The sequence below is a fragment of the Phalacrocorax carbo genome, chromosome 1 (genome assembly GCF_963921805.1).
Source record: "Phalacrocorax carbo chromosome 1, bPhaCar2.1, whole genome shotgun sequence".
Taxonomy (NCBI): domain Eukaryota; kingdom Metazoa; phylum Chordata; class Aves; order Suliformes; family Phalacrocoracidae; genus Phalacrocorax; species Phalacrocorax carbo.
In genome coordinates this window covers 61616361-61643833 of record NC_087513.1, presented here as the reverse complement: position 1 = coordinate 61643833, position 27473 = coordinate 61616361, and the positions used below count along the sequence as shown (strand labels likewise).

The 27473-nt window shown below is 42.7% G+C and overlaps 3 protein-coding genes across 4 annotated transcripts in view; 1 reads left to right on the top strand and 2 right to left on the bottom strand.

Annotated features, from left to right (window-relative positions):
* The window catches only part of NT5DC3 (5'-nucleotidase domain containing 3), a 46147-nt gene extending 34285 nt beyond the window's left edge, over positions 1-11862 (bottom strand). The window contains exons 1-3 of one of the 2 annotated variants that reach the window (XM_064456228.1): positions 11659-11862; positions 10098-10208; positions 5587-5827 (exon numbers count right to left, since the gene is read on the bottom strand). The gene's annotated coding sequence lies outside the window, so the exon portion shown is untranslated. The remainder of the gene's footprint in view (positions 1-5586; positions 5828-10097; positions 10209-11658) is intronic. The other variant, XM_064456210.1, reaches the window with a different exon arrangement.
* Positions 11863-12150: 288 nt separating this feature from the next.
* HSP90B1 (heat shock protein 90 beta family member 1) lies at positions 12151-22371 on the top strand. Its single transcript, XM_064456180.1, has 18 exons — positions 12151-12313; positions 12845-12944; positions 13593-13734; positions 13814-13930; positions 14319-14650; positions 15314-15425; positions 16112-16231; positions 16810-16926; positions 17639-17776; positions 17873-17950; positions 18036-18101; positions 18359-18628; positions 18848-19093; positions 19378-19514; positions 19892-19970; positions 20068-20223; positions 20794-20892; positions 22109-22371. Exons 1-18 carry the CDS (start codon positions 12265-12267, stop codon positions 22136-22138), a joined length of 2388 nt encoding a protein of 795 aa, XP_064312250.1. The 5' UTR covers positions 12151-12264; the 3' UTR covers positions 22139-22371.
* Positions 22372-25602: 3231 nt separating this feature from the next.
* On the bottom strand, positions 25603-27467 carry CUNH12orf73 (chromosome unknown C12orf73 homolog). The gene is made up of 2 exons (XM_064456297.1): positions 27064-27467; positions 25603-25948 (listed from the first exon to the last, which is right to left on the bottom strand). The coding sequence occupies exons 1-2, from the start codon at positions 27169-27171 to the stop codon at positions 25853-25855; spliced, it is 204 nt and encodes a 67-aa protein (XP_064312367.1). The 5' UTR covers positions 27172-27467; the 3' UTR covers positions 25603-25852.
* Positions 27468-27473: the final 6 nt, after the last annotated feature.

Below are 27473 nucleotides of genomic sequence, written 5' to 3'. Positions count from 1 at the left end.
GAGAATGAAGAAGATTCACTCCTCCCCCTCCATAGCTTTAATGAGCCTAACTCAGGCATGACAGCATTTTGTCTTACACAGCATCTTGTCAAATCTAAAGTCTATTTTCTACCCTAAATTTTATTACTGACTGCTTTCGTTACATAATCATTCCCACAGGTTTTTTTCACAACCTGTTAGATATAAGCAGAATGAATGGGAGGGGGGAAAATTCATTATTATATAAAACTCTCAAAATTATTTCCTTACATTCAACCCTCAAAAACTACATCATAGCTCTGGATAAATAACACAGTATCAGATTGCTGACAATTACCTGTGAGTCAAAGAAAACCTGCACGGTTTTTCCATCTATCATAGAAGTTCTTATACACTCTAAAAGTAATTTTGCTTTCAGAAGTACTGAGAGTTACAACTGCATACTGACTTGCTACCTTTTAGACAGAAATGAACAGGATAGCTTACAAAAAAAAAAATCCCTTGCAAACCTTTTTTACAACTTTTTTTCAACATATAGCTATAGTCTAAGCAGCATTGTATCCTATAGCTAGGTCTGCGCAGCCAACTCATCACCCAGCTAAGATACTCTCATTTTACCAACACCATTTATCTTAGGAGATGCACCCTTTCTCCTATTAAATATCCCATCCTACTTCATACACAATATCCAGGAGATAGACAATCCTGGATTAGATCTGCAGAAGGACTCATATGATGGCAACAAAACAATTTTCAACAGCCTTGCCACCAAATGAAACAAACATTTTTTACAAAGGCTGAAAAATACTCCTAATACATAAAGATAATGAGGCAGCTATGGATGAAACACTCATACACCAAGAGATGGAACACAGAGCCAAATAAGTTAGCGCTTACAGTGACTGAAAAATGCCAGGCTAAAAGCACATCAGAAAAGTAGCTGGGCATATAATCCTGGGTATTCAAACAATATATACTCTCAGTCACCTCTGTTAAAGCTGTCCCCCTTTGCATGCAATAATTAATCAGTTTGCCCAGAAATTGAAAGAATAGTCTAACAGTATAGAAAAGACCTGAAAAGGAGCCTTGTGACTAGTGTGCTCCAGAACCAGGAAACCAAGTCCAGCGTAGAAGACAGTAACACACCCTAGAGGAAAACAAAAAAAGCTTTGTCCTAATCAATACTTCATTTCTTTTTCATTCTGTTATCCTGTAGCTCACTTCCCAAGCTGCTCATGCTATCTGGCACTTTTACAGTGATAAAAGTACAAGGGGTCACTGGAGTTTCTTAAATTCACACCATCGTAGCAGTAAGAAGAGAGAGATTTCACACTTGTCTGCACAGCTAGAACATCTAAAAGCCAGGGTGTCTTATTAGCTCCTAACTCAAAGCAGGAAACGCCATTTCAGAATCAAAACCATAGGCATACAAAGAGGCTCTACCTACCTTGAAAAGCCTGCAACTGTTCTTCTCTACAAGATACTTGTTATCTTCATCCATCCACCCCCCAGACTTCAGCTGCCAGTATTCAAGCTATGCTCTGATGTGACACAGCTGCATAACCTGGACCAGGGCCCTGTAAGAACAGCTGTGAGAAGCCTTATCTGTGCCTCCCACACATACCTTACACCCTTTGGCTCCCAAGCTACGTTTAAGCTCAGGCCTGTGTCTTAGTCAGTATATGACCTGTGCTCTAGGTACACCCAGCTTGACTAAGGTAGCTTCCTGGCTATACTCAGGTCTACCTGGTCAATGTGGGCTATCACCACTCAACGTCTAGTATGGACAAAATTGTGGTCTCATCCTTAAAATACATTTTGCAGTCCTAGTGTAAGGATCTTCCTTCTTTTTTAAGTATATTTGAACATCTAATGAGTACAAAGGTTTTACATTGATATAAACCTGGATTTCACAAAATCAATTACAAAAGACAATATTTTGCCTTACCCTGAGAAAGCTCAAAGATTTTTTCTAATTAACATTCTTTTACTCTCTATTTTCCAGGTACATTATGTTTGACCTAACATAAGAAACAAAAGCCAGAGATAATAAATAAATTATACCTCCAGCTATTGACTGAGATCCTGACACCCATTTCTGTACAATCAACAGGCCTAGAGTTTGCAGGCTATGGCAGTTTACTTACAATGTCTCTGACTGGAGGACTAGGGACCATTTCTCCTGACATGAATGTTGCTGAAAGGTTGTCTATTAACCTTCTCTGGCAGTACTGCAAAGCACCTCTTTCCAGGACACAAGAAGAGAGACGTCATGACACATTTGCAAGGGGGTGGTAATTTGTATAACTACAAGAAAAATATTTTCCCTCTTGAAAAGTTAAAGAAATACTTATTTTAAATACATGCATACACATGTATGTGCAAAGAATAGTTGAAATAGTTGAGAAATGGCTCTTTCCAGTCTTAATGTCTCTTTATGGGAATGAACATATAAAGAGAATATGGTGATAAAATATTTCTTAACAGTAGCACGAACAGCAAATGTAACACAGCTGTTTGCAAGTAAAGACCAGGCAGGGTGATCTCTTGAAAGGACAAGCTCCCTACAGGCCGCCAGGGCGAGCTCTCGCCCAGCAAATCCAGTCCTGGCCCTGCAGCTCCAGTGCTTCGGGTCCTTCCCTCCTCACGCGCTTTCAGGCGGAGGGGGGGGGAGGATGGTTATTGAAAGCTTAATGCCTTCTCTTCAAAGCTTTTTGTATCTTCCTGCCTCGGTTCTTGAGCAAAACATGAGCACCAGTGGGCAGAAATGGTGTTTCTCAAGGATACGTTCAGATCTAGACAGTCAACTTCGTAGACATGGGTTCTACTCTGAAAACTTTGACACCCACTTGAGTGATAAGAAAGCTGGCTAAGCTCGCAGAAACAAGCTGGAGGCTATATGACACGTCCGGGTGATGCTATGCAAATACTCTGCGCTGCCACAGCTGCTCTAAGCTCCCTGAGTGCAGCTTAGCCCTGGTGACCTGCACCAGCCAAAGGTCTGACATCTTATCAGCAGTGCTTCTGCTGCCAGGGCTCCCCACTTACCATCTCCTGGGCGGAAGCAGAAATGATACTCTCTACACCACGGATTTGCTGGGCCCATTCTGCTGCAGGTGTCAACAAGTTCCTCTTCAGTTAACAGAGACATGCCCTCTTGCACAAACAGAATATTTGACCATTTTAGCTTTCTCTCCTTCTCTATACTAATGCTTCAGCCCAGCATAGCATGGAAGCACATGCTTAACTTCAAAGATGTGAACGGTTTCCTTGATTTTTAACTGAAATGCGTGCTCTGCCTGTGTTGACGCCCTAAACCCAATCATGTGCCACAAGGCAGAAGCTGCTGTGAAACCAAAGGGAGCTTGTAGCAGATGCCACTGCTTGTGCACTCACTGTGGCCAGCTATTTCAAGCTAATACTTACTTTGGCCATGGAGAACAGTAATTACAGATCAGAATAAGGCTTAACTCTTTTGAGAAGAGCGATATTCCCTGTGATATGTTTTTTATTCTTAACCACAGAAATATGTCGCTGCAGGTGCAGATCTCCAGTCATACTGAAACTTACAGAGGTTTTAGTATTTGAAGAGTCAGGGATGTTTTTATAATGATCAAAACATTGTCATTTTATCTGTACAAAGATTCTTCTAGATACAATTCTTCACCTTAACAGATTTTGCCCTCTATGCTAGGCTACTTAAAACCCACTCCCTTCTGTCAATCCCTCTATTATGAGAATGCCAAGCATTAAACTTGACAGGACACCTTGCAGACTGCAAAAATACTTGGCAGGGGAAACCCCACGGATTACTGACTTTTCACTCACAGTGCCAGCCACAGTGTGATCATCAGTCTCAGGAGGAATGGGATAAAGCCAACTAAAGGCCAAAAAATACCTGAAGAACAAACGCTTCTTCCAAACTTAGAGTGGAGCAGAAATAAAAATTAAAAACAGTGGAAGTATGTCGCTCACGTTTAAGTCAGTATTGAACATTTTTTAAAAAGGTTATTACAAATATAAAACAGCAAAAGATACAGATGAAGGGATTTTCCTAATGTGATTTTGATGGTTTTGTATACAACAGTCTTAATGTTGAAAGAAACACTTATACCAAAAGTGCTTGCTGAACGAACAACGTAGACCCCAGTCCATTAGACGCTTAAACACCAACTCTGACCATGTGTGTGGTGTGCCTAACACCACTGAATCTTTCATAAGATCCTAGAACTTGCACATCAGTACGAGTACTATGTCTCCTGCAAGTGTAGTGTCTGAAAAGTTAGGCATTTCAGACCAAGTTCCTACAAGATGCTTTGGACCTCCTGAAAATTCCTGAACCTTAAATTCACAGAAAGTTATAAGTCACCTCTAGTTCGCTCTTCAGACATATGGGTCTGTCAGGGACTAGAAACCTGTTTCAACATTGTTGGCAGGCAAGTTTCTCTAACAAAGCCCGATCACTACAGCAGCTGAGCAAAACAGTTTAATCACCAAGGCCGACCTGACAGAAATGTATGCCCCCTTATCTCAGAGTACATGTCCTCTGCCCACGTGCCCGGGAGGCTCGGATCCTCCAGAACTTTCAAGCACCCTCTAGTAACGGTACTGGGCGTGCGCCCCACCACCGAGTTGGAGGCAGGGGTGTGCAGAAGAGTTACTGACTATGCAAGAGAGCAACCCTATAAAAGGGGAAACCAGCGGAGATGACTGGAGGCCCATTCTGGAACACATACCCCCTCCACTGGCTTCAAAGATGCATCGGACGCCCGGACTCCACCCCGCCCGGACTGGACGGACTGCCACAGATCCGCAGTGATAGATATTGCAACAGTCCACTCTCCCTCTCATTCCCTTTTCACCTTTTTTTCTCTCTTCCTTTGCTTTTCTCTCCCATGCCTATTTCTGGCCAAATAAAGTGACTTGGCATTTGACTCTGTTTTGAGTCTTAATTCTGTTTCCGAGAATGTAAAAGGAACCTAGTCACAATAATACATTGGAGTTAATCAGAAGTTAAGCCCTGCCGCCCCCAACCTCCCAGAATTATCTGAGGTTGGTTGGAAAGCAAGGGGGTTTAACCTCTGCCAAACTGTTCAACCCAAGAGTGGATCATGACAAGGTCAAAGACTGCTGTCTCCAAAATGCTTCTCCAGCAGTTACCTAGCCATGCAACCACCTAAGCTCTGTCAGCATCTCAGTTTTCATTCTGAAGTTTCCCAAGCACTGAAGTCTTTCTTCTGGTACTACAAATGTTTATTGTGTCAAGTAGTGACAAACCTAGCACATTTCTGACCTTCATAAAACATACTTCCCTCCATCTTTCATTCCAGAGTGATTTTCGTCCAGAAAGGAAGCTCAGAGCATACTTAGTACAAGTTTCAAGAAAAAAGGTAGAGATGGCTGCTTTCCTTCAAAAACCAGCTGGTATTCATAGCATTTCTGTCCAGTGACTCAGTGATTCAAATATTAGTCCAAGCTGAGAAAAACTTCCATTCAATTCATTCTCTACTTTAGGGTATTCACCCTCATACCTCTCACCACCCTGAATGGTGATCTAAAAATGGTGGGGAAAAGGAAGAAAAGGTTGAAAACATACAAGTAACTTACAACACGTTTCACTGCAGTTGTTCCACTTTTTGTGATGAATGATGAAGGATTGATTTGACTGAACATTATAGTGCCCAAGGCTCCCTGTGGTTCTGGTTCTGACTATGTTCTACAGCCACTGCATTCAGGCCCCTCGGCATTCCAGTTATGCAAGCTGATGAAGCTCGTATAAAACACACAGTCCCTACGAATGGCCATTACTACAGTAGCTTGTCTCCAGCAGTAGCCAACTGTGGATGCCCTGGCAAGAACAGAGAACAAGAAGAAAACAAATCAGTAAAAGCTCAGACTGTTCCTGCTCGTGTTGCTTAGCTCGCTATTATCTACTGACTTAATTGGCTTTTTCATAAGTAAACAAAGAGAATTTTTCTCAATATTGAGATTAAAAAATGTTAAAAATTAAAATAAACCAAAGGGTTTCTCAAGTCTTTAAATAAAATTAATGATGTTGTGTCATACTAGAACTCCGCAGGATCTGGTTTCAGGGGATACCAATGCTGCTTCATATACTTTGTTATTTTTTCTCCCTATTGTTTCTCAGGAAACTAGAAGTAAAATAAAGTGAGAGCACTGATACTACTGTAACAATTAAAAAACAACATTCCAATTTAATGCCATTGTTAAAGAGTGATCTGCGCGTTGACAAGCAAGTTTTGGTAGTCAAAGAATACCCTGCTAGGCTCAGAGGTTACCAAAGAATGCAGGTCTATTCGTGTGTGTGTGTATATATATATTTGAATGACACCTAATAGTATTACAGACACTGTATCATAATTGTTACAGTTGCACGTTGCTTCTGCCTAAAGGATTTTACCCAGCTAGTGATCAGCCGTGAATTCCCACTACCATAATCTCCAGTTAGAAACAGGATAAACTTGCCTGTTGCTCCAATCTTTAATCTAAAAATTGATGCAATAAGGAATCCATCTCAACAAGTTTCTGTGCAAGCGGATATTTTCATAGTTCCTCTATCTTGTAGTCAGTCTTGTTGTACCTTGTAAAATCTTCCCTTCTGCTCCACATCTGACTGTGCCATCTTCAAAGGCATCTGTCATATCTATTGACTATTTTAGTTGAGGTCAGAAAGTCCAGGAGGGATTTAGAGGAAGGGGAGCTAGAAAGCAGGCTCATGCCTGGATCCAGGACCCCTACACCCTGCTGCAGCCCAGTGAGCGGCTCTTTAGGCAGCAGCCCACCATCATCGTCCGTTCCCAGAGCTCAAAGAAGATGTTGCTTCTCCCAAAACTATTCCTGTTGCCTATGATGGGGTCACAGATACATACGGTAATGGCTTTACAGCGTAAGGAAGGTGCTTACTACAGCTCATGGTCTGTGGACCCATGACCAAGTTTGTTTCATACTACTCTCTGATGTCCATTACTCTCTGGAAAGAGGGTTTACACATTTGCTAGCATCATCACATCAGAAAAACAATGCATCAGACCCTGGCCATCTAGAATTGTCCACACTACTGATACGCTGTGGGAAGTGTCAGATTCACAGCCCCATAGTAAGATTCGCTCTATGGATCCTGGGCAGCTTTCTGGTGAGATTTACTGATACGCAGCTGCCCAAACTGCTAAATTTCAGCAACCCAGGAAAACAGGAGCAAAAGTAAGAGGTGAAACTACTGTTGCTAACAGAAATCTACTAAACAGCTCTTTAGTAGATTCAGCAGGGAAGCTGATGGGCCTACATTTATTGCAAAAAAAAAGTGAAGAAGTCTTCTGTGTGAGCATCAGTCAGACACAAACACTCTGGGCTTACTGTTTTCTTTCACACATGTATAATTCAACATACCTCAAGTCTTAAATCCTACTTTGGCTACCTTCCTCATACAGCACTCTGCTGGGTGCTGGAAACACTGCATGTACCTCTACCTAGCAAGTTACATTAATTACAACTGGAGAAAAACCAATTTTTCATAAAACATGCCATGTTATAGTTTCTTTGCAAAGAATAAGATACAACGAAGCAGGTCTAAAGATGCACATGAAGCTGTAGAATATTTGGCTGCGTAGCTTTTGATAGTACAGGAATGAAAAAGTTAATCTTTTAATGAAGATTCTCAACTCTTAAAACTAGAGTACAGCTGGAATCCCTGTTTGGTGGATGTTAATAGTTTTGAGACTAAGTAGTTAGGTAGTGAATACAGGATGTATTTCTCATAACTGGAAAAAGGTTGAAGTCAAAACATGGTATTTTGATCAATAGAAGTTCTTGCTAAAAAGAGAGCAGGTAAGAATAATTCATAGCATAGACATTTAGTAAAGCTGTCACTGTTTATAAACAACAGTATTTTAATCTTGCTTTTATGTAGCTACTGTTATAATTTTCTAATATTTGGATAATCAGCTTGAAAAGCTAACTCATTAAAGCTTTTTTTTGTTTCATATTCACACTCAGCCATCTTAAATACATGGATATGTCTTCAGTTTGTGCTGTATGTACAATATTTAGTCCCTGCGGCAGACATTGCAGAGGAAGGGAATAGTAACTCTCAATGTATTGTTCTATAAAGCTACAAATGAAGTTCAAATTACAAAGAATGCATATAAGTAGTTCTTAATTTTTCCAATGCATTATCATGTAAGAAAGACAGAACTCAATTTGGTGGTACAAACTTCAGACTGCATTAATTATGCTCAAATAAAATCACTTACACTCCTTTATCAAAAACCGTATGACAGTAAATGGCTAGTTAGCAGTGACACAAATTATAGCATTTTTATTAACCATGAACAAAAATGGAACTTGCATTAGTTGCAGATTTAAATTTAACTGTGTATTAAAAGAGGCAATATTCTGACAATGCAAACTCATTGTTTAGTTTTATGGCTTCCCTACACTTGCACCTATGTACAATGTCTTTGTCCTATGTAATTTACATCCCAGGCTCAGCCCACCACCATCAAAACCAGGATATCACCTTCTCCTAGCCATTAACTCCTGCTTTTTACCATGCTCTAGTCTGGTACATCCTGGACCTGATATAAGCTGATTTAAATACAGAGTATTTTGCTGGGCTGGAGAGTTAAATCAGCTCAGGAAAGAGTCTGGCATACGCCAAAGCTAGTACAGTGAAAAGAGGCCTGTCTCTCTATTGCAGACGGGGCCTAGGCAGATTAGCTGGCTAATTTAGCTGGTTAAGTCAAAAATCCACAGCCAGGTCATATGAACTCCTTTCAGTTTATCTCTACAGCTATTTCTGGCAAGGTAATGCTTCTTGCTAGTTACAACTTGGGGGTTGGAATCATGTGGCATGCTTCAGTGAGCTGGCTTCCCCAGGGACACATGGACGAGCTGATAAAGTTGCATTCAGAGGACCGGAGAGGGGCTTGCTCTACTGTTTGCATGGAAGATGACACTACCCGTATTCTGTTTCTCTTGTCACCACATGCCCCTGAATTTTTAGTTAACAGAGCAAATAGAGCACTTAAATACACTATTTCAATCATTATGCATGTAATCATTGAAGTATATCTAATTGCTTTGGTATTAAATCCTGAAAGGTAATACTCAGGCTTCTTTTGAATGGCAGTAGTAGTCAGTGCAACTAAGACCTTAAAAATTCCCTTAATTTTTTAAAGTGGAAATTAAGCTGAAATTAATGAATTCTCAGTGGAAATTCTACTCAGATTTGCTTAAAGCATTGACAATCGTACTTGACAATACGTTCACTGTTTTAAAATAGATAAAAGAAAGTATTTTTAGAAGTTTAATATTCAAAGAAGATTTTTTTTTTCAATTGCCAGCCTCCTTGTAAAGAGATCAAACTTTCTTTGTGAGAGCATAAGTACTCAGCTGCCTCATTCTCGCCTATCAGTTTTGGCCTGGGTAATCCAGCTGGGCTTTCATGAAAGCAAACAGTATAATCTATATAAAGCAAGCAATGCCGCTACCCACATTACACTTCTTACTAGTCTGACCTCTAAATTCAAAGCACAAAACACACATTTATCAGGTTTCATATCTCCTTCAAAAGCAACATACTACTTTGTATAATCATAAAAGCAAAGTCACCAATAAAATCTGGATTCCACCAAACAATCTAAAATCTCTGCTGGTTTAGCATAATCAATAACAGATTTGGTTTGCATTCCTACAATTCCAGTTACCAAAGTTCAAAAAGATTGTCATGAAGCATTACATTTGCCTGCTGCCAGCAAAATGATTGCTGGAAAGACCTCTTAATGCAAGAGTTCTACAAGAGGGAGATAAATTTACCCTGTGAATCCCTATGTCCCTCAAATGTTTGTTCACAGTCATAGAGGATCATATCTCACTCTGGGAATCTGAGAGATAACTGGGAAATCAAATGCTGAAACAGCTTGCAGGTGAGTTTTAGAAAAAGACAAACGTTCTCTGCTTAGACTCCTGAATAATTAAATTGTATTTTAAATTAAGTAAGACTACTCTTTGGAAAGTAATTCTCCAGGTTCACTCAGGTCTCCACAAAAACCTGACAGACAAAAAACCGTCTGTCAACCACTTACAACTCTGACACTCACCTCTCATACTGATTTTTCACAGTCGGTCTCACATACGTTTTGGGAGGGTAACTTTCCTTCTTATTCCTCATATAATTTGTGACCAGTGAAGCCACATATTCTGAAGAACAGCTATTGAAATGGCAAATCATATAGAAAAGCTTCATGATTATTTTTAAATAGGTCACAATCAAATCTTGGCTTCATTAAGAAGAACCCAAAGATAACCATTATTTACTGTAATGCAGAGGCTCCTTTCCAATTCTATAAACTGTAATTATCAGTAGGACAAAAAGGTACAACACTGAGTTTTGAGGCAAAAAAAAAAATCTGGCCCATTTTATAACTCAAGATGATACACTTATTTTTGCCAAGAATATTGATAGACTAACTTCAGTGTTTGTGACATTGTAAACACAGTAAGGATTTTATTTTGTATTGAACATCTCAGATCAATAGCTTTCAAATACATTCCTTTCCAAGCACAGAGTTCATTAAATCATTGCTTGTCAGGTACTTTTTTTTCCCCAATCTAATGTTCAACATGTGTAAGACAAAACAGGTGACTGGCACATGAAAGCCAGGGCAGACTTTTTCAGGGAAGTGGGGGCATAAGATATTTAAAGTAGCTTATTAACATTCAAAATAAGTATATTATCTTTAATTACTTGTCGGCTTTCATGACTGAAAAACCTGAAATTGCTAACAGCGATGCACTGCAGAATTTGCATGCGGGGTGTTTCGTTTCACAAACTCCAGTCCTTGAAAGGGACTATGAAAAATGATGCATACATCCTGTCGCCTCCTGAGCATCGGGACTACCTTTTACTCTTCCACAGATCCTAGTTCCCTTTCCCGCTGGCCTTCCCTGGCCGGGGCACTGGAAGAGCACCTTACGTGCACGCTCCCAGGTCCCCTCACAGCAGGGGCACATGGAGGGAGCTGAGGTGGCTGCTGGAGCCCCCACTCCACGGGGCGGGAAGGAAGGGCCGCTAATGGATAAACAATGACCCCAAGGGTAGCCTAAGCACTGCTAACAAGCTCACTGGAGGACAGTCGCCCTGATGAGCACTGGAAAGCTGGAGAACATGGAGACCTGCTAAACACCCAGCTTGCTTTATCCTTCCTCAGCTCCGCCAGCCCCCCCAGACGAGGCGGCGGGGAGGGCGGGCTGACGCCAGCCAGCGTCTGTCACGGCCGTGTGAGGCACTGGGAGCGCTGGAGGGGAGTGCAGAGCTCAGGCCTGGGCAACGGGGACGAGGGAAGCGCGACCTCGGGCCGCAGCACCAGCGGAGGGGAAGGCCCCCTCATGGCGCCCGCCCTCGTCTTGCGCACCTCCCCCGCCGCGGCGGCAGGGGGCGCCCTCTGCCTCGCCGGCACGGACTACAGCTCCCGGCATGCAACGCGGCAACGTGGCGCACGTGCCAGCCTCCGGACTCGCGCCCCCCGCCCGCCGTAGGGGGCGGCGGGGAGGGGGAGGGACCCCCCCAACCAGCGGAGCAGTAGGGGAAGGACCTGTCAGCGCCGCCCCGAGCCTTGGGCTGCTCACGCCGCTCGGCCCCGCTGTTTATGGTCGCCCTACCGTAACTTTTGGCTTCTCTTTGGTACCCTGGGCTGCAGCGGGGCGCCACGACCGGAAACGCCCGTTGCCATAGCAACCGTCTCCCCGGTAAACATGCCGGGTGCCCCCGGAAGCGGTCGGAGCCGGCGTCCCATGTGGAGCTTGTCCTTATCGCTCCTGGACGCGGCTGCAGCGGCTGCGGCCCACGTGGCTGCGGCGTTAAATGTTAAGGGTTTATTCTTTAAAATTTAACGAGAGGCCGTGCCGGTTAAACCCGTCCGCGGAAACGATTGGCTGAGCGCTCCTCCACTCGGCCAATCGGCGCCGGCCACGCTCCGTCCGCAGGAAACCGCACATGGAAAGCCACGATTGGCGGCGACATCCGCGGGCCCCTCCCTTCCATGCTTCCCATTGGCTGTTTATTTGGCGTGGTACGCTGCAATTGGTCGGCGGCGGAGCGGCTCCCCCCGCCCCCCGTCGGCCCGGATTGATAAGGCGGAGGGGGAGGGCTGCGGCCGCTCCAGCAGGCTCGGCGGTGGGGCGGGGACTGCGGCCGGCGGCGGGCTCGGGAGCGCGGGGCAGGGGCGCTGGGTGCCGTTCTCTTGTGCGACCACAGCCCACGTCGCCATGAAGTCGCTGTGGGGGCTCGCTCTGGCGTGCACGCTGCTGTTGGCCGGTGAGTGCCCGCGGGCTTCTAGAAGCTTCTTGGCGGGGGGGTGCCGGGGTCTCGGCCAACAACACCCCACCCCCGCGCCTTCCCCCCCCACCCACCCTTTTTTGCCAGGAGAAGGGGGGCAGAGGCTGACGGGAAGCGAGGTAGCGCCCTTGGCGTTTGGGAGGTGGGGAGAGGAGGGAACGGCCCACCACTCTCCCCCGTCTCCACTTCTCTCGGTGCGGGTCTGCCGGAGGGAGGCAGGGGGGAGCGGGGCCCAGCCCCCTGCCCCGCGGCCCCCGGCCTGCTACCGGCCTCGCTCCCCGAGGAGCGGAATGGGGGGCGGCGCCTTTAACGCGGCTCATGCGCCGTCCGGGCTGGGGGGAGGGTGGGTCCGGCCCCTTCCTCCATCTCTGATGCCTTCGGTTGGGATGAACTTTCCTGGGGGTGGGGGGGACAGAAGTGGGCCTAAAGCCGTGGGGAGGGGTAAGCGGAGAACTCGGGTGGCGTTTAGAGGGGCTCAGGCTCAGCTCGTCGTTTTTCTTGTTTTCCCAGTGACGGTTAGAGCTGATGAGGTGGATGTGGATGGAACCGTGGAAGATGACTTGGGTAAAAGCAGGGAAGGGTCTCGAACAGATGATGAAGTTGTTCAGAGGTTAGTAGCTGGGGTTCTGGGTAAGTTACTTTTGAAACGTTAGGGTTTTATTTTGCTTTTGAATGCTCAGAGTATCAGTAACACCTAAACCCTCCGAAGTAGGGGGGAATGCAGTTAAGAAGGGACATCTGGTCAGTGGCGAGAATTAAAATATTTCTGGGAAAGGCTGCTCCGTTCTAAATAGAAGCGATTCAGAAACATTCAACTTGGTTTTGTCTCATATCAGTAGTGGCATAAAATCCACTAAATTAATAGGGGTTTACTCCTGCACATGGTAAATGGTGTCATTTTAGTGCCTACTGATGAAATAGCTCTATGCCTATGAACTGCCTCATCCCCTGTGAAGTGTAGCACATGCTGAGGATTACAGTGGTTTTAATGTACCTGTACTCTTCCCTGAATTTCTTTTTAGGGAAAAAAGCCTTACTTGCAGCCATGGATTGTCACTCAAGATTTAGATTAAGACAGTACAGCTGAGGATAGCGGCTCTAGCATATACTTAATTTGATCATGTAACATCCAGGTTGTGCCAGTGATTAAGAATATTACTATTGTTGTAACTAGATTATTACAGCTGTTGCTAGACAACAAAATTAGTGATACTACATGCGGACAAGACTACTTGACAGGTTTTCATTATCCTAACAGAGAGGAAGAAGCTATCCAGCTAGATGGCCTAAATGCATCTCAGATCAAAGAAATCAGAGAAAAATCTGAGAAGTTTGCATTTCAAGCAGAAGTGAACAGGATGATGAAACTTATCATCAACTCTTTGTATAAAAATAAAGAGGTTAGTGCCTTTATCAGTAGAACATATTAGAACTGTTTGCATGTGTTCTGGAGTTCCTGACTACTGTTTTCTATTTCAGATTTTCCTGAGGGAGCTTATTTCAAATGCTTCAGATGCTTTAGATAAGATACGGTTAATATCCTTAACAGATGAAAATGCTCTTGCTGGTAATGAGGAACTTACAGTCAAAATCAAGGTAAGGAGCATTAGGTACAGGCACCTCTTACGGAGGAGGGGTGGGAGGAGCGCAAAACAAAAAAGATCGTGCAGCATTTTAGCATAATTTTTTGGCTTTATAGTGATGCAAACACAAAAAGGCCACATAAGGACCCTCACAATTAACGTTATCAAAGAATATTTTTTTCAATGGTGAAAATATAATTCTAAATCTATAAAGAATAACTGAAGGACTGAAATACTTTGAAAGTAGGTCTTTGTTACTCCTGTAGTTTCTGCAAATTTGATTTATTGTAGCCAGGCATGTTTGAATTTGAATAGCTGCTACTTTGCTTAGCACTTTTCTGTGGCATTAGGATTATTAAGATTCAAAATGAAGTCAAACTGCATCTTTCTCTTTCTTTCAGTGTGATAAAGAGAAGAACATGCTTCACGTTACAGACACGGGTATTGGCATGACAAAAGAGGAGTTAGTTAAAAACCTGGGTACCATTGCGAAGTCTGGTACAAGTGAATTCTTAAACAAGATGACTGAAATGCAGGATGATAGCCAGTCAACATCTGAGTTAATTGGCCAGTTTGGCGTTGGCTTTTATTCTGCTTTCTTAGTAGCAGACAGAGTTATTGTCACATCAAAACACAACAATGATACTCAGCATATCTGGGAGTCAGATTCAAATGAATTTTCTGTGATTAATGACCCAAGAGGAAACACTTTAGGACGTGGCACAACCATAACGTAAGCATTAAGTTCCTTTGGATTTAAAAGAAAAGTTGTGTGGGTACACTTTGCTCATTGCAATATGCGGATGACTTTAGCTTTGACTCGTGTTTGTTTGGTTCTTGTGATGCAGCTTTTCTCAGTTTAATAGAAACACACAAACTATTAACTGCATCCAGAATAAATGTGGAGTGATAATGTACGTTGCTTACATGCCATTAGGTGAACTAAGTTGTCAAGATGCTACAGTTTTCTATCTGCTGGCAAGTAATTCCAGACAGTTCAGCTGCCTGCAAACTCATTCTGTTTCTCAACACAGTTGTGGCTCATAAAAACCTATACAGGGCTGCAGAGTTTCCTCTTGGAAACTGGTTGCTGTTCATATACCAGTGAAACTGGTCTGATGCAAATCACACAGCTATTTTCATCGCTTTCATGAGCAGATAAATTATTTAATCTGGGTTTAGAGGACTTCTTCCTGAAGAAGGCACTCTGAGAAGGTTCATCTCAGTACTTCGAATAGAGCTTTTTGAGAGGTTTGCAGCTGAACTAATAAGCTTACTTGTGTAAATTCAAATTGCTATAGTTGCAACAGTAGGAAAATGAATCTTCTGTAAAACTATTTTAAAATACTTGTCAAGTGCTTTGATTGAAGGTTTTCTGTTCTTTGTTTGGTTTTAGCCTTGTCTTGAAGGAGGAAGCATCTGATTATCTTGAGCTGGATACTGTTAAAAATCTAGTAAAGAAATACTCACAGTTCATAAACTTCCCCATATATGTGTGGAGCAGCAAGGTGAGTATATTTAACTGAGTACTGCACAGTATGAGCTTCAGTTGTGAAAACTGTCTGGCCAGATCTTTCTGAAAGGATGAAGGCATACTATAGAACTTCTACTTGTCTAACTTCTAAAATTCTTCCATTCCTGACTCTTAGTATTTTACTAGTTAACTTGCTCTCCAAAAGTTAGTGTGGTGTTAGGGTCATAAAATTTTAAGGAACTTGGTTTTATTCTGACTCAGCCTTACCAGAAGAGCAAGACTGCGCTAATTACTGAGAAAGCTCTTTCTTCCACTGGCTTTGTTTAGTAGCTGGAGGCTTTGGTAGGCTCTCAAGCAGAGCCGTGGTTAGATGCCCTTTGAAGACAGGGCAGCATCTTAACTTTTAGGCCTGTTCTGATGTTTTCTTGGTGTTGCGCTATCTTAAATTCACCTAAGCCTCTGGTTAGCATTTTGTGTAAAACTATGGAAAAACTTAAGTTTGGTTAGTGACCTCCCAGTGTATTGAAAGAAAGCAGCATGTATTAATGAAAAATGCAACTAAAAAAACCCGTAGCTATCTATAGAGAAATGCTTGCAATAAGCAAGTAATGGAAATTCAACTAGTGCTTTGAGAGATTAAGCCATTGGAGAAGAATACTAGAGGATAACCTGGGAGGAAGCCAAGTAGTGCCAAGTCCCCACTTTCAATTGTCTCTTTAGACAGAGACTGTTGAAGAGCCCATTGAAGAGGAGGAGGAAGCAAAGGAGAAAGAAGAAACAGATGATGATGAAGCTGCAGTTGAAGAAGAGGAGGAAGAAAAGAAACCAAAAACTAAGAAGGTAAGCTTTGTCAGACTTGGGGTTTTGTAACTCATGCCAGATAGTCCGCAATTTTTTGGGTAGTTGTCTAGCAGTGCACTTTGGTAGGGTGTGTGTGCTTTCAAACAGCAATCCTGTTTAAGTAAGACATCTTACTGGGTAAGAAGGCTGTAAACTAACAGACTTGGTTGAAATGGGCAAATGACTGACAGTAGCCTTGTGAGGCAGTGGTCCCAGAACTAATAAGTATTTGAGTGAACGGCTTGAGATGGTAGTGGACTTCAGTGGTCTGACATTGTTGGGTAGTTTAAATTTAGTATTCTCTGCTGGAAGGCTTTTTTCAGAATGGCAGTAGAACAGGAGTAAATGTACACAGGGCACACTGTAGTGTACCCTTACATTTTTTTGCCATGTGTTACACGGATTTGTGTACCTGAATGAGACTATCCAAGCCATTGCATAATTTATTTTGTAAAGTAGAACAAGCATGTATTTTTCATGTGCTACTTCATGACTTAGCCTCAGTGGAGTGTCTTTTAACTGACTTAACCTGAAGTAAAGAATGAGTCTTTATTATACTATGGTGTTTACATGCCTAGGTTGAAAAGACTGTCTGGGATTGGGAGCTCATGAATGACATAAAACCAATCTGGCAGAGACCATCTAAAGAGGTTGAAGAAGATGAATACAAAGCTTTTTACAAAACCTTTTCCAAGGTAAGCTCTGAGCCTCAAGGTTGTTCCAAAGCAAGAAGCTTGCTATGGTATCTCTTGCTTTGTAAATAAAACTGAGTGTTTATAGGATGGGTTATTTCTGAAGAATTAATTGCTGTCAGTAGATAGACTAAATTGTGGAGAGCCTAGGAGGTATGGCATCTCAGTCAGAAGGTAATCTTTTTTTTTTCCAGAGAGAAGGTGCTGCTACCCAAGTGTTGAGTGGCCTGGGTTTGAGAAGTGATATGTTCTAGTTCATATGGAGCTTACTGATGTGTTTAAATGTTGTCAGGGAAATTTTTATTTAGTCTGAGAGTGGTGGTGCTTGTGCTGTACATGGTGTAGGAAAGAGAAAGATCCAGCTTTCTGGAAACAACATTGTCCTCATGTGTAATACAGCATAATGTGTTATTTGGGAGTCTCTTTGCTGTGATGATACTGTATTGATTACTGTTCTGTTGGTAACTTTTTGGTGGTTGGCTTTAAAAAAAAAGTTTAAAACCACCACCAACAAAACTAGTATATATCAAGGAAGGTTACTTTTGTGGGAGTAACCCAGCTGAATCTGGGACTTTTGTCTCCATAATAAATTCTTACAAAACATGGTTAGACAGTTTAATCGTAAAATTGTACTTGTTTGGCAAACTCGTGTTATTGGAAATACATTAACTCACCAATATTTCCTCCATGTCAATTAAGAGTTCTCTCTCCACAGGAACATGATGACCCAATGGCTTACATCCACTTCACTGCTGAAGGAGAAGTAACTTTCAAATCTATCTTATTTGTTCCTAACTCTGCTCCACGTGGCCTGTTTGATGAATATGGATCCAAAAAAAGTGATTTCATTAAGGTAGGACAAGCAAGTGTATGGGTATGGTTTCAGTATCTAAAAAAAAAAAAACCAAAACCAAATGTAACCTGGCTGCTGTTTCCTCTTGTAATTCAGCTGTATGTTCGAAGAGTGTTCATCACTGATGACTTCCATGACATGATGCCCAAATATCTTAACTTCGTTAAGGGTGTTGTAAGTATTTTAAGCCTTACTTGCATTTGATTTTAATCTTCAAATGCTGTTAGCTAGTTACTTAAGAAGTTTCTTTCTTGATCAGGTGGATTCTGATGATCTTCCTTTGAATGTATCTCGTGAAACACTTCAGCAGCATAAATTGTTAAAGGTAAGCTAATCTTAAATTCCTTCATTGTAAACACATGACAGTAGCAAGATACAGAATTAAAACAGCTTGATTAATTTTACCTTGTGTAAGGAGTGTGAAATTAGTGCAGGAAGACCGTGCATTGCTGTTTTCAAACTACCTGCCTTCACTTCAAACCAGGGACACTAAAGAGTCCTGAATCTATCCTTTGCACTGGGGTTGAACTGAGGGTTCTTCAAAGTGCTTATTATTATAACTTGGTATTGCTGCTTTTTTAGGTGATCAGAAAGAAACTTGTTCGCAAAACTCTTGATATGATCAAGAAAATTGCAGAAGAAAAATACAATGACACATTCTGGAAAGAGTTTGGTACTAATGTAAAGCTTGGAGTTATTGAGGATCACTCCAACCGTACACGCCTGGCTAAACTTCTTCGCTTCCAGTCTTCTCATCATGAAAGTAACCTTACAAGCCTTGACCAGTACGTTGAAAGAATGAAAGAGAAGCAAGACAAAATTTATTTCATGGCAGGTGCCAGCAGAAAGGAGGTATGTGAGTGTGAAGGGAAGAGTCAAAAGACTACAGCTCCTAGTTATAGTACCATAAACATTGTGAACTGTTTGCTGTAAATGTGGAGAGTCCATGCTTATGTTACTACTGCAGTTCAGTTTCCATAGTCCCAGCGCTTTTGTCAAATAGTTGTACAGGTTTCAGTAGCTGCTGGTACCAACGCAATTAAACTGGCATCTCATCTTTTGTCATCTTAGGCTGAGTCCTCACCATTTGTTGAGCGCCTTCTGAAAAAGGGCTATGAAGTGATCTATCTGACTGAACCTGTAGACGAATACTGTATTCAGGCTCTGCCAGAGTTTGATGGCAAGAGGTTTCAGAATGTAGCAAAAGAAGGAGTTAAGTTTGAAGAAAGTGAAAAGTCTAAGGAGAGTCGGGAAGCCCTGGAAAAGGAATTCGAACCACTCTTAAACTGGATGAAAGACAAAGCTCTAAAAGACAAGGTAAAAGGTTGTGCTATATGTAATGCTTATTTGTAAATGCTGTTGTACTTGCTGCAACACACCCTGAAGATGTTTGCACGTAGATTTGACATAGCCTCTCTGTCTTTATATGGACAAATAAACATGTTGTTTAATACCTTTATTTCAGCAAGATAATGAGTTAGAATTTCATCTTAGAGCCTTCAGAAAATATTGAAGTAACAGGAAATATCAGTGTTATTTACTTTAGTCCCTGTATAAGGTATTAGCTCTGTGAACTAACATTAAGGCTGTTTTTTCTGCAGATTGAAAAAGCTGTGCTATCTCAACGTTTAACGCAGTCTCCATGTGCTCTTGTGGCTAGTCAGTATGGATGGTCTGGTAACATGGAAAGAATCATGAAGGCTCAAGCTTACCAAACTGGGAAGGATATATCCACAAAGTAAGCTTTCAGTTATGTAGCAGCAGACACAAAATTGATCAATGTGGGCACACCAAGCTTCCATCTGGTTCAGACGATCCTTCAAATTTAAGGTCATTTATAACCAAGTTGCAGTCCTAATTGTTATTTCAAAGCCCAGTATGTAAAAGTGTCTGGTGAGCAAGATTTACCATGGCATTTACTACCTGACATTTGGTGACAAGAGAAGATGAACTGACTTACTAACTTGAACGCTCTTTAGAGTTAAGCTAGTAGTAAAGTGGGGCTGGGGGAGGACTATGCTTGTTACTGTGGCTGTAATCAATATTCATGAGTTTTAAAGATACAGCTGGGTCCTATACTTCAAAACTTAGTGATGTAACTTCCATTCTTTTCAGTTACTATGCTAGCCAAAAGAAGACATTTGAAATTAACCCCAGGCATCCACTGATCAAGGACATGCTGAGACGAGTCAAGGTAAAACAAATAACAGTAGTGAAACATTGACTACTTGGCTGCATGCAACCTAGTTAACAATTATGTGTTTGGTTTTTTTAATGCTCCTCCACATTAGGAAAATGAAGATGACAAAACAGTTTCAGATCTTGCGGTGGTGTTGTTTGAAACTGCAACTTTGAGATCAGGATACATGTTACCAGACACTAAGGAATATGGAGACAGAATAGAAAGAATGCTTCGTTTAAGTTTAAACATTGACCTGGATGCAAAGGTTAGTTTGCCTTTGACTTGGGGCTGATAATTGACTTACTCATGACACATTTTAGAAAGCAGATACTTGATAGTCTCACATAAAATGAAATATGTCCAGCTTTCTACGCTTCGGTGGTTCACCAGGACCCAATTCAAGTACCTGGGTGGGAAACTGATGAGTCTGTACATCACACTCACGTCCTCCCTTCCACTCTTCTTTCCAGTTGCTTGGGATTCTGCTCTTCTGTTACAATTCTCAAATATTGTCGTGTCCTTAACTAAGCAATGGTTCTGTGGGAGTGAATTAGGGGCCAAAGGCATGTTTGCCCGTCTCATAAAATGAGAAATTTATAAGTAGGTATAAATAATACAGGCTGTCATAATGCTGTGCAAGAGCTTATACTAGATATCTTGCCAGAGGAGGCATGATAGTGTGTCAATGCTAAACAGAACTTGGCTTTCTCCTTCAGGTAGCTTGGGGCACATGTTAAGAACTGATGGTGAATACTTCCATAGCCTGTATTTAGCTAGTCCACAATTAGTAAACATCCTAAGTAAATAATGCAAATTGTTTGTGACCTTCCTGCAGGTGGAGGAGGAACCTGAAGAGCCTGAAGATGCAGCTGAAGAGGCAGAGCAAGATGAAGAGGAGGTGGATGCTGATGCTGAAGACAGTGAAACACAAAAGGTAAGGTCTCAAGTTTGATTCTTTTCTTACCAATATTTACGTGCAGTTTTGTCTGTGGTGTGTCCCGGCAACAAACTCGTTTGTTTTTGCCTTTCATGGCACTAGGTTTTTAGTGTGAGGTTTTTCAAGCTTTTCTTGGAGGGGGAAAAAAACTGCAGCACAAATTACATTTGATTCCTTATCAAACTATATGGTAAGAAGGCAATACTTAGATATGTTCCAAGTTGGAGCTAAATTAAGCTTAAGAGATTATAATAGAGTGCCCTGTGGTGGGAAAACAGCAGCAAATCCTCTATGGTTCACTTACCTGTTGGATTTCCACAGCTTGTGGGCAATAACATCAACAAATTGGCAAGAGTATGGTTTTAAACACTTAAAATACAGACTTGCAATGCTACTACCTCTAAACTGCTACCTCTACACTGCTACCTCTAAACAGTTCAGCTGTTGTGTGAAGCCAGCCTTCACTTGGCTAATTCTGCACGTTTAATGATGTTTTGATGGATAATGCTGAACTCTCCCAATACCACAGTTTCTTGATAACATTGGCTTTCAAAATTATCATAAGGTCCCAACTGGACCTGCTGTCTCAGTTAACATTTGGAAGAGTCCTGCAAGATGACATCTTGTGAGTAGCACAAATGCATAGCTCTTGGATGTATTCGCCTACTGTGAAATGTCAGATCACCCAAGAAGAAATCTGAGGAACAATGCTTATTGTACTATAGAGCTACTTAATTTTGATAGCATTACTACTGCATTTACACAGCAGTATAACCTACAATGACAGTAATGTATTACGAAGGAGGAAAGTGATGTGCTGTTTGCTGGATTCGCACACCTGCAGATTGTGGTTTCTGACTACTGACTAGAAAAGTGATGTGCTTCCTAGCTCTGCAGTCAGGTAGAGTAGGGCTATTGATGGCACTAATACTGTGCCTGAAAGATAGCTTGGAGAGTACTGAAGATGTAGTGCACTAGATCTGCTGATAACATTTGAGCAGACTGAATTTTTTTTTTTACTCTTAATAGCAAAGGCTTAACATGCCATCATTTGAACAGAAGTTTGACTTCAATACCTATTTAAAAAGTTGTATTACTTCTGTTGATACTTTCCAAAGCACTAACAGTACTTGGGTTCAGTTCTTCTGGGGCAGCTCTTGGGACCTTTTGTACTTTCAAAAAGCAAGATTGTGATTCTCTCTTGTCTCCACAGGAATCCACAGATGTGAAAGATGAACTGTAAGCTGCACTCAACTACCATCCTGCATTGGGGGTTAAGAGGGAATGTGAATTAGACTGTTTTTGTTACTTTCACTGTAAAATGTTGAGGGATGGTATGGGGTTTAAGGGTAAAGGAGGATTTTTTTTTTAAGTTCACTTTTTCTAAAAACATTCCTCATGAATGTAAATTTGTATTATTTAACTGACTTGGTGTAAAATCTTGTCATGTACAAAATAAAATGTTCCCAAACACCACTAACTCTAAATTTTTACATAGCAAACTTTCCTCGTGGGCTAGCACAAAGAAGCAAAGGGATTGTCTTGAGTGTTCAGGTCCTTTGTACAACAGGTGCTTTGCAGTCCTCATGCCTTTCTATGCTAGTACAGCCACACTTAACTGTGCGTAGCCTATGGCTGGATTGTGTGTTAACAAACCTATTGTGCTGTTGAGCCGACATGTGCCCAGTGTCCAAGTGCTGTACTGAACTTGCTAGTTTAAGTAAGTATTTGAGGAGTTATGTATCAACTGGCATCTTAGGAAAGATGAGATGGGGTATTTAAAAAGGAAATTGAAGCTGAAATCCTGCCAGCTTGCACTGGGCTCTGAGACTTACCTTTGCTGCAGAGTAGGCAGTGGGTGGCTTTTACAGGTGAGGTGGGGGGCAGGGGGCAGGAAACTGCATTCCACTAAAGTTAGGAACACCAGCCACCAGAAGTGGCTTACTGCCTGTGACTTTATATCATCTTCCATGGTATTCAGTAACCCTGCCTTTAACTTGTGTAGCTACAGCAGTCCTCTGATTCATAGGTTTTTTTGTTTGTTTTTTTTTTTAAAGGTGGAAGTTCATGTGTGCTACAAGTTATTCCTTAATCCTGCTGTTCCTAAACTTTTCAGTCTTGTTCTGTGTCTCTTGAGGATAGCAAAGCACTGTAAATACTTAATCTAACTCAAGATAAATCTGTTGACACCAAATTGTAATGGGGACAGGTTGAACTGGAGGCACCACTTGCTCTTCTGTTCATTATGCTAGTTTTGTGTGGTGTTTGGATGAAGCACTGCCTCTTCTCGTGCCTCTACTTTGAAACATTTTCATGGGGTTGGTAGAAAGCGTTCACACTGAAAGGGGTTTTTTGCCTTTGTCTGTGGAAAAAGTACATAGGAGTAGTACTTCCATAGAGTGACTACTTAAGAACCGTTCCTCTGATTCATTAACAGAACTTTTGTGAAGTTTTTTTTGCAATCTGAAGTGAAACAAACTTTCTAATTAGGTGAGGGCACTAAACACTGATCTGAAGAACTTGCTTTCCATTTACTTTTACTAGTCTTTCTATATTGCCCAAACACTGTTCCCATGCAATAAATGCAAACACCAGGTATCAGTGTGATTACTGAGTTAGGGTTTATACAGATTTGGGGTTTATTGAAGTAGGCTGTGTGAGACTTCAAGGAATGGGAGCTTAGTTTTGATTTTTTGACAGTTTGGGGGGGGTTGGGTTTTTGCTGACTGTAGTAGTATCTTAGATGCACCATAAGAGAATTTCATTACTGGAATGTGCTGAATGGTCTAACCCTAGAGTGCAGTTCAGCAACTAGCAATATCGGCTTTCATAGCTGTCCTTTGTGAGCCAGTTATTGAGCAGGGCAGGTGCACCTCTTACGGCATGGTCCTCTTACTGTGGCAGTGCAACTTTTGTCTTTTGTGCTCTGTAGCAGCTCTGCTGCCAAGGTCTTGATTTCATACTTACTAAAATATCACTTCTAGTGATACACCTCTGAGAATATCACCAATACATGCCCCTCTATGTGTCTAACCAGCAAACATGGCTCAGGCCTGCTGTACAGTGGAGAGTGCTTCTGCAGGTAACAAGCCAAAGAGGGGTATTGGAAGCATAGGGTTGCTTGCCTCGGTATTCTTAATCTGGTAATTACTTGTAGACTTTAGCAACCTTTGCTGTATTACACTGCTGGAGTTCTCAACGCCTCCATTAGTTTTTAGGATGGCATATCTGATTTGAGAAATAAAGAGCACACTTGAGAGTCATGCTTTGTGCTTCTTCACCTTCCTCAGCTGAGAATATCATGTGCAATGTGGTCCAGCTGCTTCCTCTACTGTGGAGTGACAAGTGTTGCTATTAATAAGCACAAAAAGCAGTTGTAGGCTTGTATTACTTTTTTTGTCAGCTCTCTGAAGTAAAAGCATCAATGCTGGAAGAAGTCTCTCCCGGTCGTACTGAGGCTACTTCTTCATGTGCTGCAGTGGCCCTGATTCTGGGGGTGTCACCTCTGCTGTTAAAACCTGGTGTATTTTCAGCTTTGCTGCTCCTAGATGGGTACTAATGAGAACAATCCCCTCAGTGCTAGAAAAGGCTGGTGTAAAACAGGTGTTCCCTGTTCCTCTTTCCATTAGCAGGAGACATTTAGAAATGCAATCCAAATCAGTACTGACTTCCCTCTCCAGCCTTTAGATCTGAAGAGCCTTTAGAAAATAGGGAGAAATTAATCAACATAAGGGCAGAGGTGGTGAAGGTGTCAGAGAGAGTGAACCTGTCATCCACCGATACCAAGTACAGGCCGCAGCCAGAACATCCGTGTGCGCACACGTGAGCAGGAGAGGGACCTCACCCCACAGCTGCTTTTCTAGATCTGCTGATAGCTGCAAAACTGTGAGATCATTTCTGGATCCCTCTGCTATTACAAGAGCTCCAAGTACTTCCCCAGCAGGAATTGGGGAGCTTTTTTGTTTCCTTAACGGGTAATCTGTCAGATTGGGGTATTCTTTCCCAAGTTAAACCTGAGTAAGAATTGAGATTGAAGCCTATGCCTTGTCTTGGTACTTTCTCAAGGGAAAGCAATCCCCAACCTTCACAAGGTCTACTGCATACCGTTCAAAAACAGGCTGCTGTACCTCTTCTGTAGGATGGTGACTTTGTACATCTTCTTGAGTTTTGTGGTGAGCCTGTTTCAGGACACGAAGGTCAACCTGCACTTGTTGTTTCAGAGTTTTATATATTTACAGCTATCAAAATCAGCTGTAAACAGAAGATTACGCCCAAATGGAGTACAAATAAACATAACTTCAGTGTCATCTGTATTTGCCCCATTTTAACTAACACAACGAATTTGTAAGATCCTCCCCAGCATTACAGTGAGCCAAAGTAGATTTCCTGTCAGAAATACAGGCAGAAAGCCAATGTAACTGACACACAGCAGTGAACCGGCATTAGGAGGACTCTGGTGCAGGAAGTGCTGCAGTGAGGAATCCTTCTTGTACATGCCCTCGCTTATTGTATTGCTTTCTGAGTAATTCTGAGTTAAAGTTTAAAAACTGGAAAAATACCAAGGGGTAAGCAGGGTTCTACTACAGATGAACAGGTAAGCTTATTAAGGCAAACGAGTGGCCATAAAAGCATGGCTTTTCAATATGCTAAACTTCCTATACTTGTTAATCAGCTTAAAAGCTTCAAATTCTATCAGACTCGGCAATGTGAGTTTGCATCTTTTATTCTAAGGGGTGCTTACACTGCAAGCAAGATTAAGAAATTGTGAGCATTTCAGCACGCAACCGATTGGATTTTAACCACAGTATTTGTTGTACATTTATTTTTAATGCTGCCTGTAACTCTCCTTAAAAGAAAAAAAGGATTAAGGGAGTGCAGTACATGTGGATTTCTGCAGTTGAGACAGTTGAACAAATATTTTATCAGTTCTAGTTTTCACAATGTAAGTAAATTCTGGTCACTCTTGTGAAGTTTGAGCTTTACTTGATCTTGCTTTAAGACCCAACAGTTCTGTTTTCAGTTCTCCAGGCTTAGGAGGTATTTCAGGTATACTCTGTTAAAAATGGAAAGAGATGTCAGTGTTGTGGCAGAAGAAAAACTAGACTCACAGAACAATAAGTCAGCATTATAGCTAATTTGTGATTATACCGCCCTCTTTTCTGAGGGGAGTGTAATTCCCACATGCATGACATCTTAAAAATTAGCCTATTACATCTTTGTAATTTGACTTTTATTTCACAGTAGCAAAATATTATTTAAAAAAAAAAAAAAAGGGGGAAAAAGGAAGACTGGGCAGTTTGCTTCAAAGCAGCAAAGCTTCTTTTGCCATTTGATAAAGTAAGTTTGGGTGAGACATCTAGCACAGCTGAAGTTTCCACGCATAGTCCTTCCCTTGGTGACAGAATAAGTTTCGCTGCTTCTACCTTTCCAGTTTAGAAATAAAGCACTGAACCTGGAGCTGAAATTTAAAAAAGGAAGAGATAGCAGGTGGCATGACATTTCAAGAACCGTAACCTCCTCAAAATTCACGCTGGTTTAAAGAGGTGTAGATCATTGGGTCATTCAGAACAAATGTGCCTATTTGGCTGCAATGAAGGCTACAGTAGAGGCTATTAAAATCCATAAATTCTTATGCATCTATCAATGATTTAAGCCTCATTGCTTAAACTTTGACATGACAGCTCAAGCACGGTGGTTTTTTTAAAACCTATTTCTAGTACAGTGTTTTAAAAAATCAAAAATTATACAAAAGCTGGAGGATGAGGTAAGGCTTACACGCTAGGAGGTCTCCAAGAGCCCAGATCAACCGCTGCCATCCCTGGTGGACGGTCTCGGTCGGAGCTTAGTGCTCTGTGACCGGGATTTTGACAGTCGCGACTCTCAGCCTGTCACCGTTTCTGACGTAAACTTTTGGTCACCTTCATTTCCGTTACCGGGAGGGGGGAAGAAGCCTGTTCAATCTAACACGGCGCCTCCTCGCCGCTTCTGCCCGCTCAGAGCCCGTTTCGTGGCGTTCCTATTGCCGGTATCGGGCCGCCAAGACACGGCGCGGCCGCCGCTCCCTCAGCAGCCGACCGCGGGCCGGGGCCGGGGCCAGGCCCTCCTGACACCGACCCCCTACAGCGGCCCCCCGCCGCGGAGCCGCCCCCGCCGCCGCACCGCACTTACCAGGTCAGGCCCGTAGTACCTGTGCACGACCTCGGCGCCGGCGAACATGGCCAGCATGGCGGCCGCCAGCGCCCGCAGGTAGGTGGGCCACGGCACGCCGGCGGGCATGGCCGCGGGGAGCGCCTGACGGGGCCCGGCGCCTCCGCGCGGCGGGCGGGCCTCGCACCGGGCAGCCCAGGGGCGGGGAACCGAGCACGGGCCCACGCCGGCAGCTGGAGACAGACACACTGACACGCGCACCGCGCCGGACGTGCGTCATCCCCCCCGCGTCCCGGGTGGGGGTAGAGACCCGCCCCTCGCGGAGGAGGGGACCCCCCTCCGCGGGACAAGGCGCGCCGTGGGCCCCGAAACCGTCCGGCAGCGGGGGGCGGGAGGTGTGTGTGCGTGCGAGCTCGCGGCGGCCCCGCCAC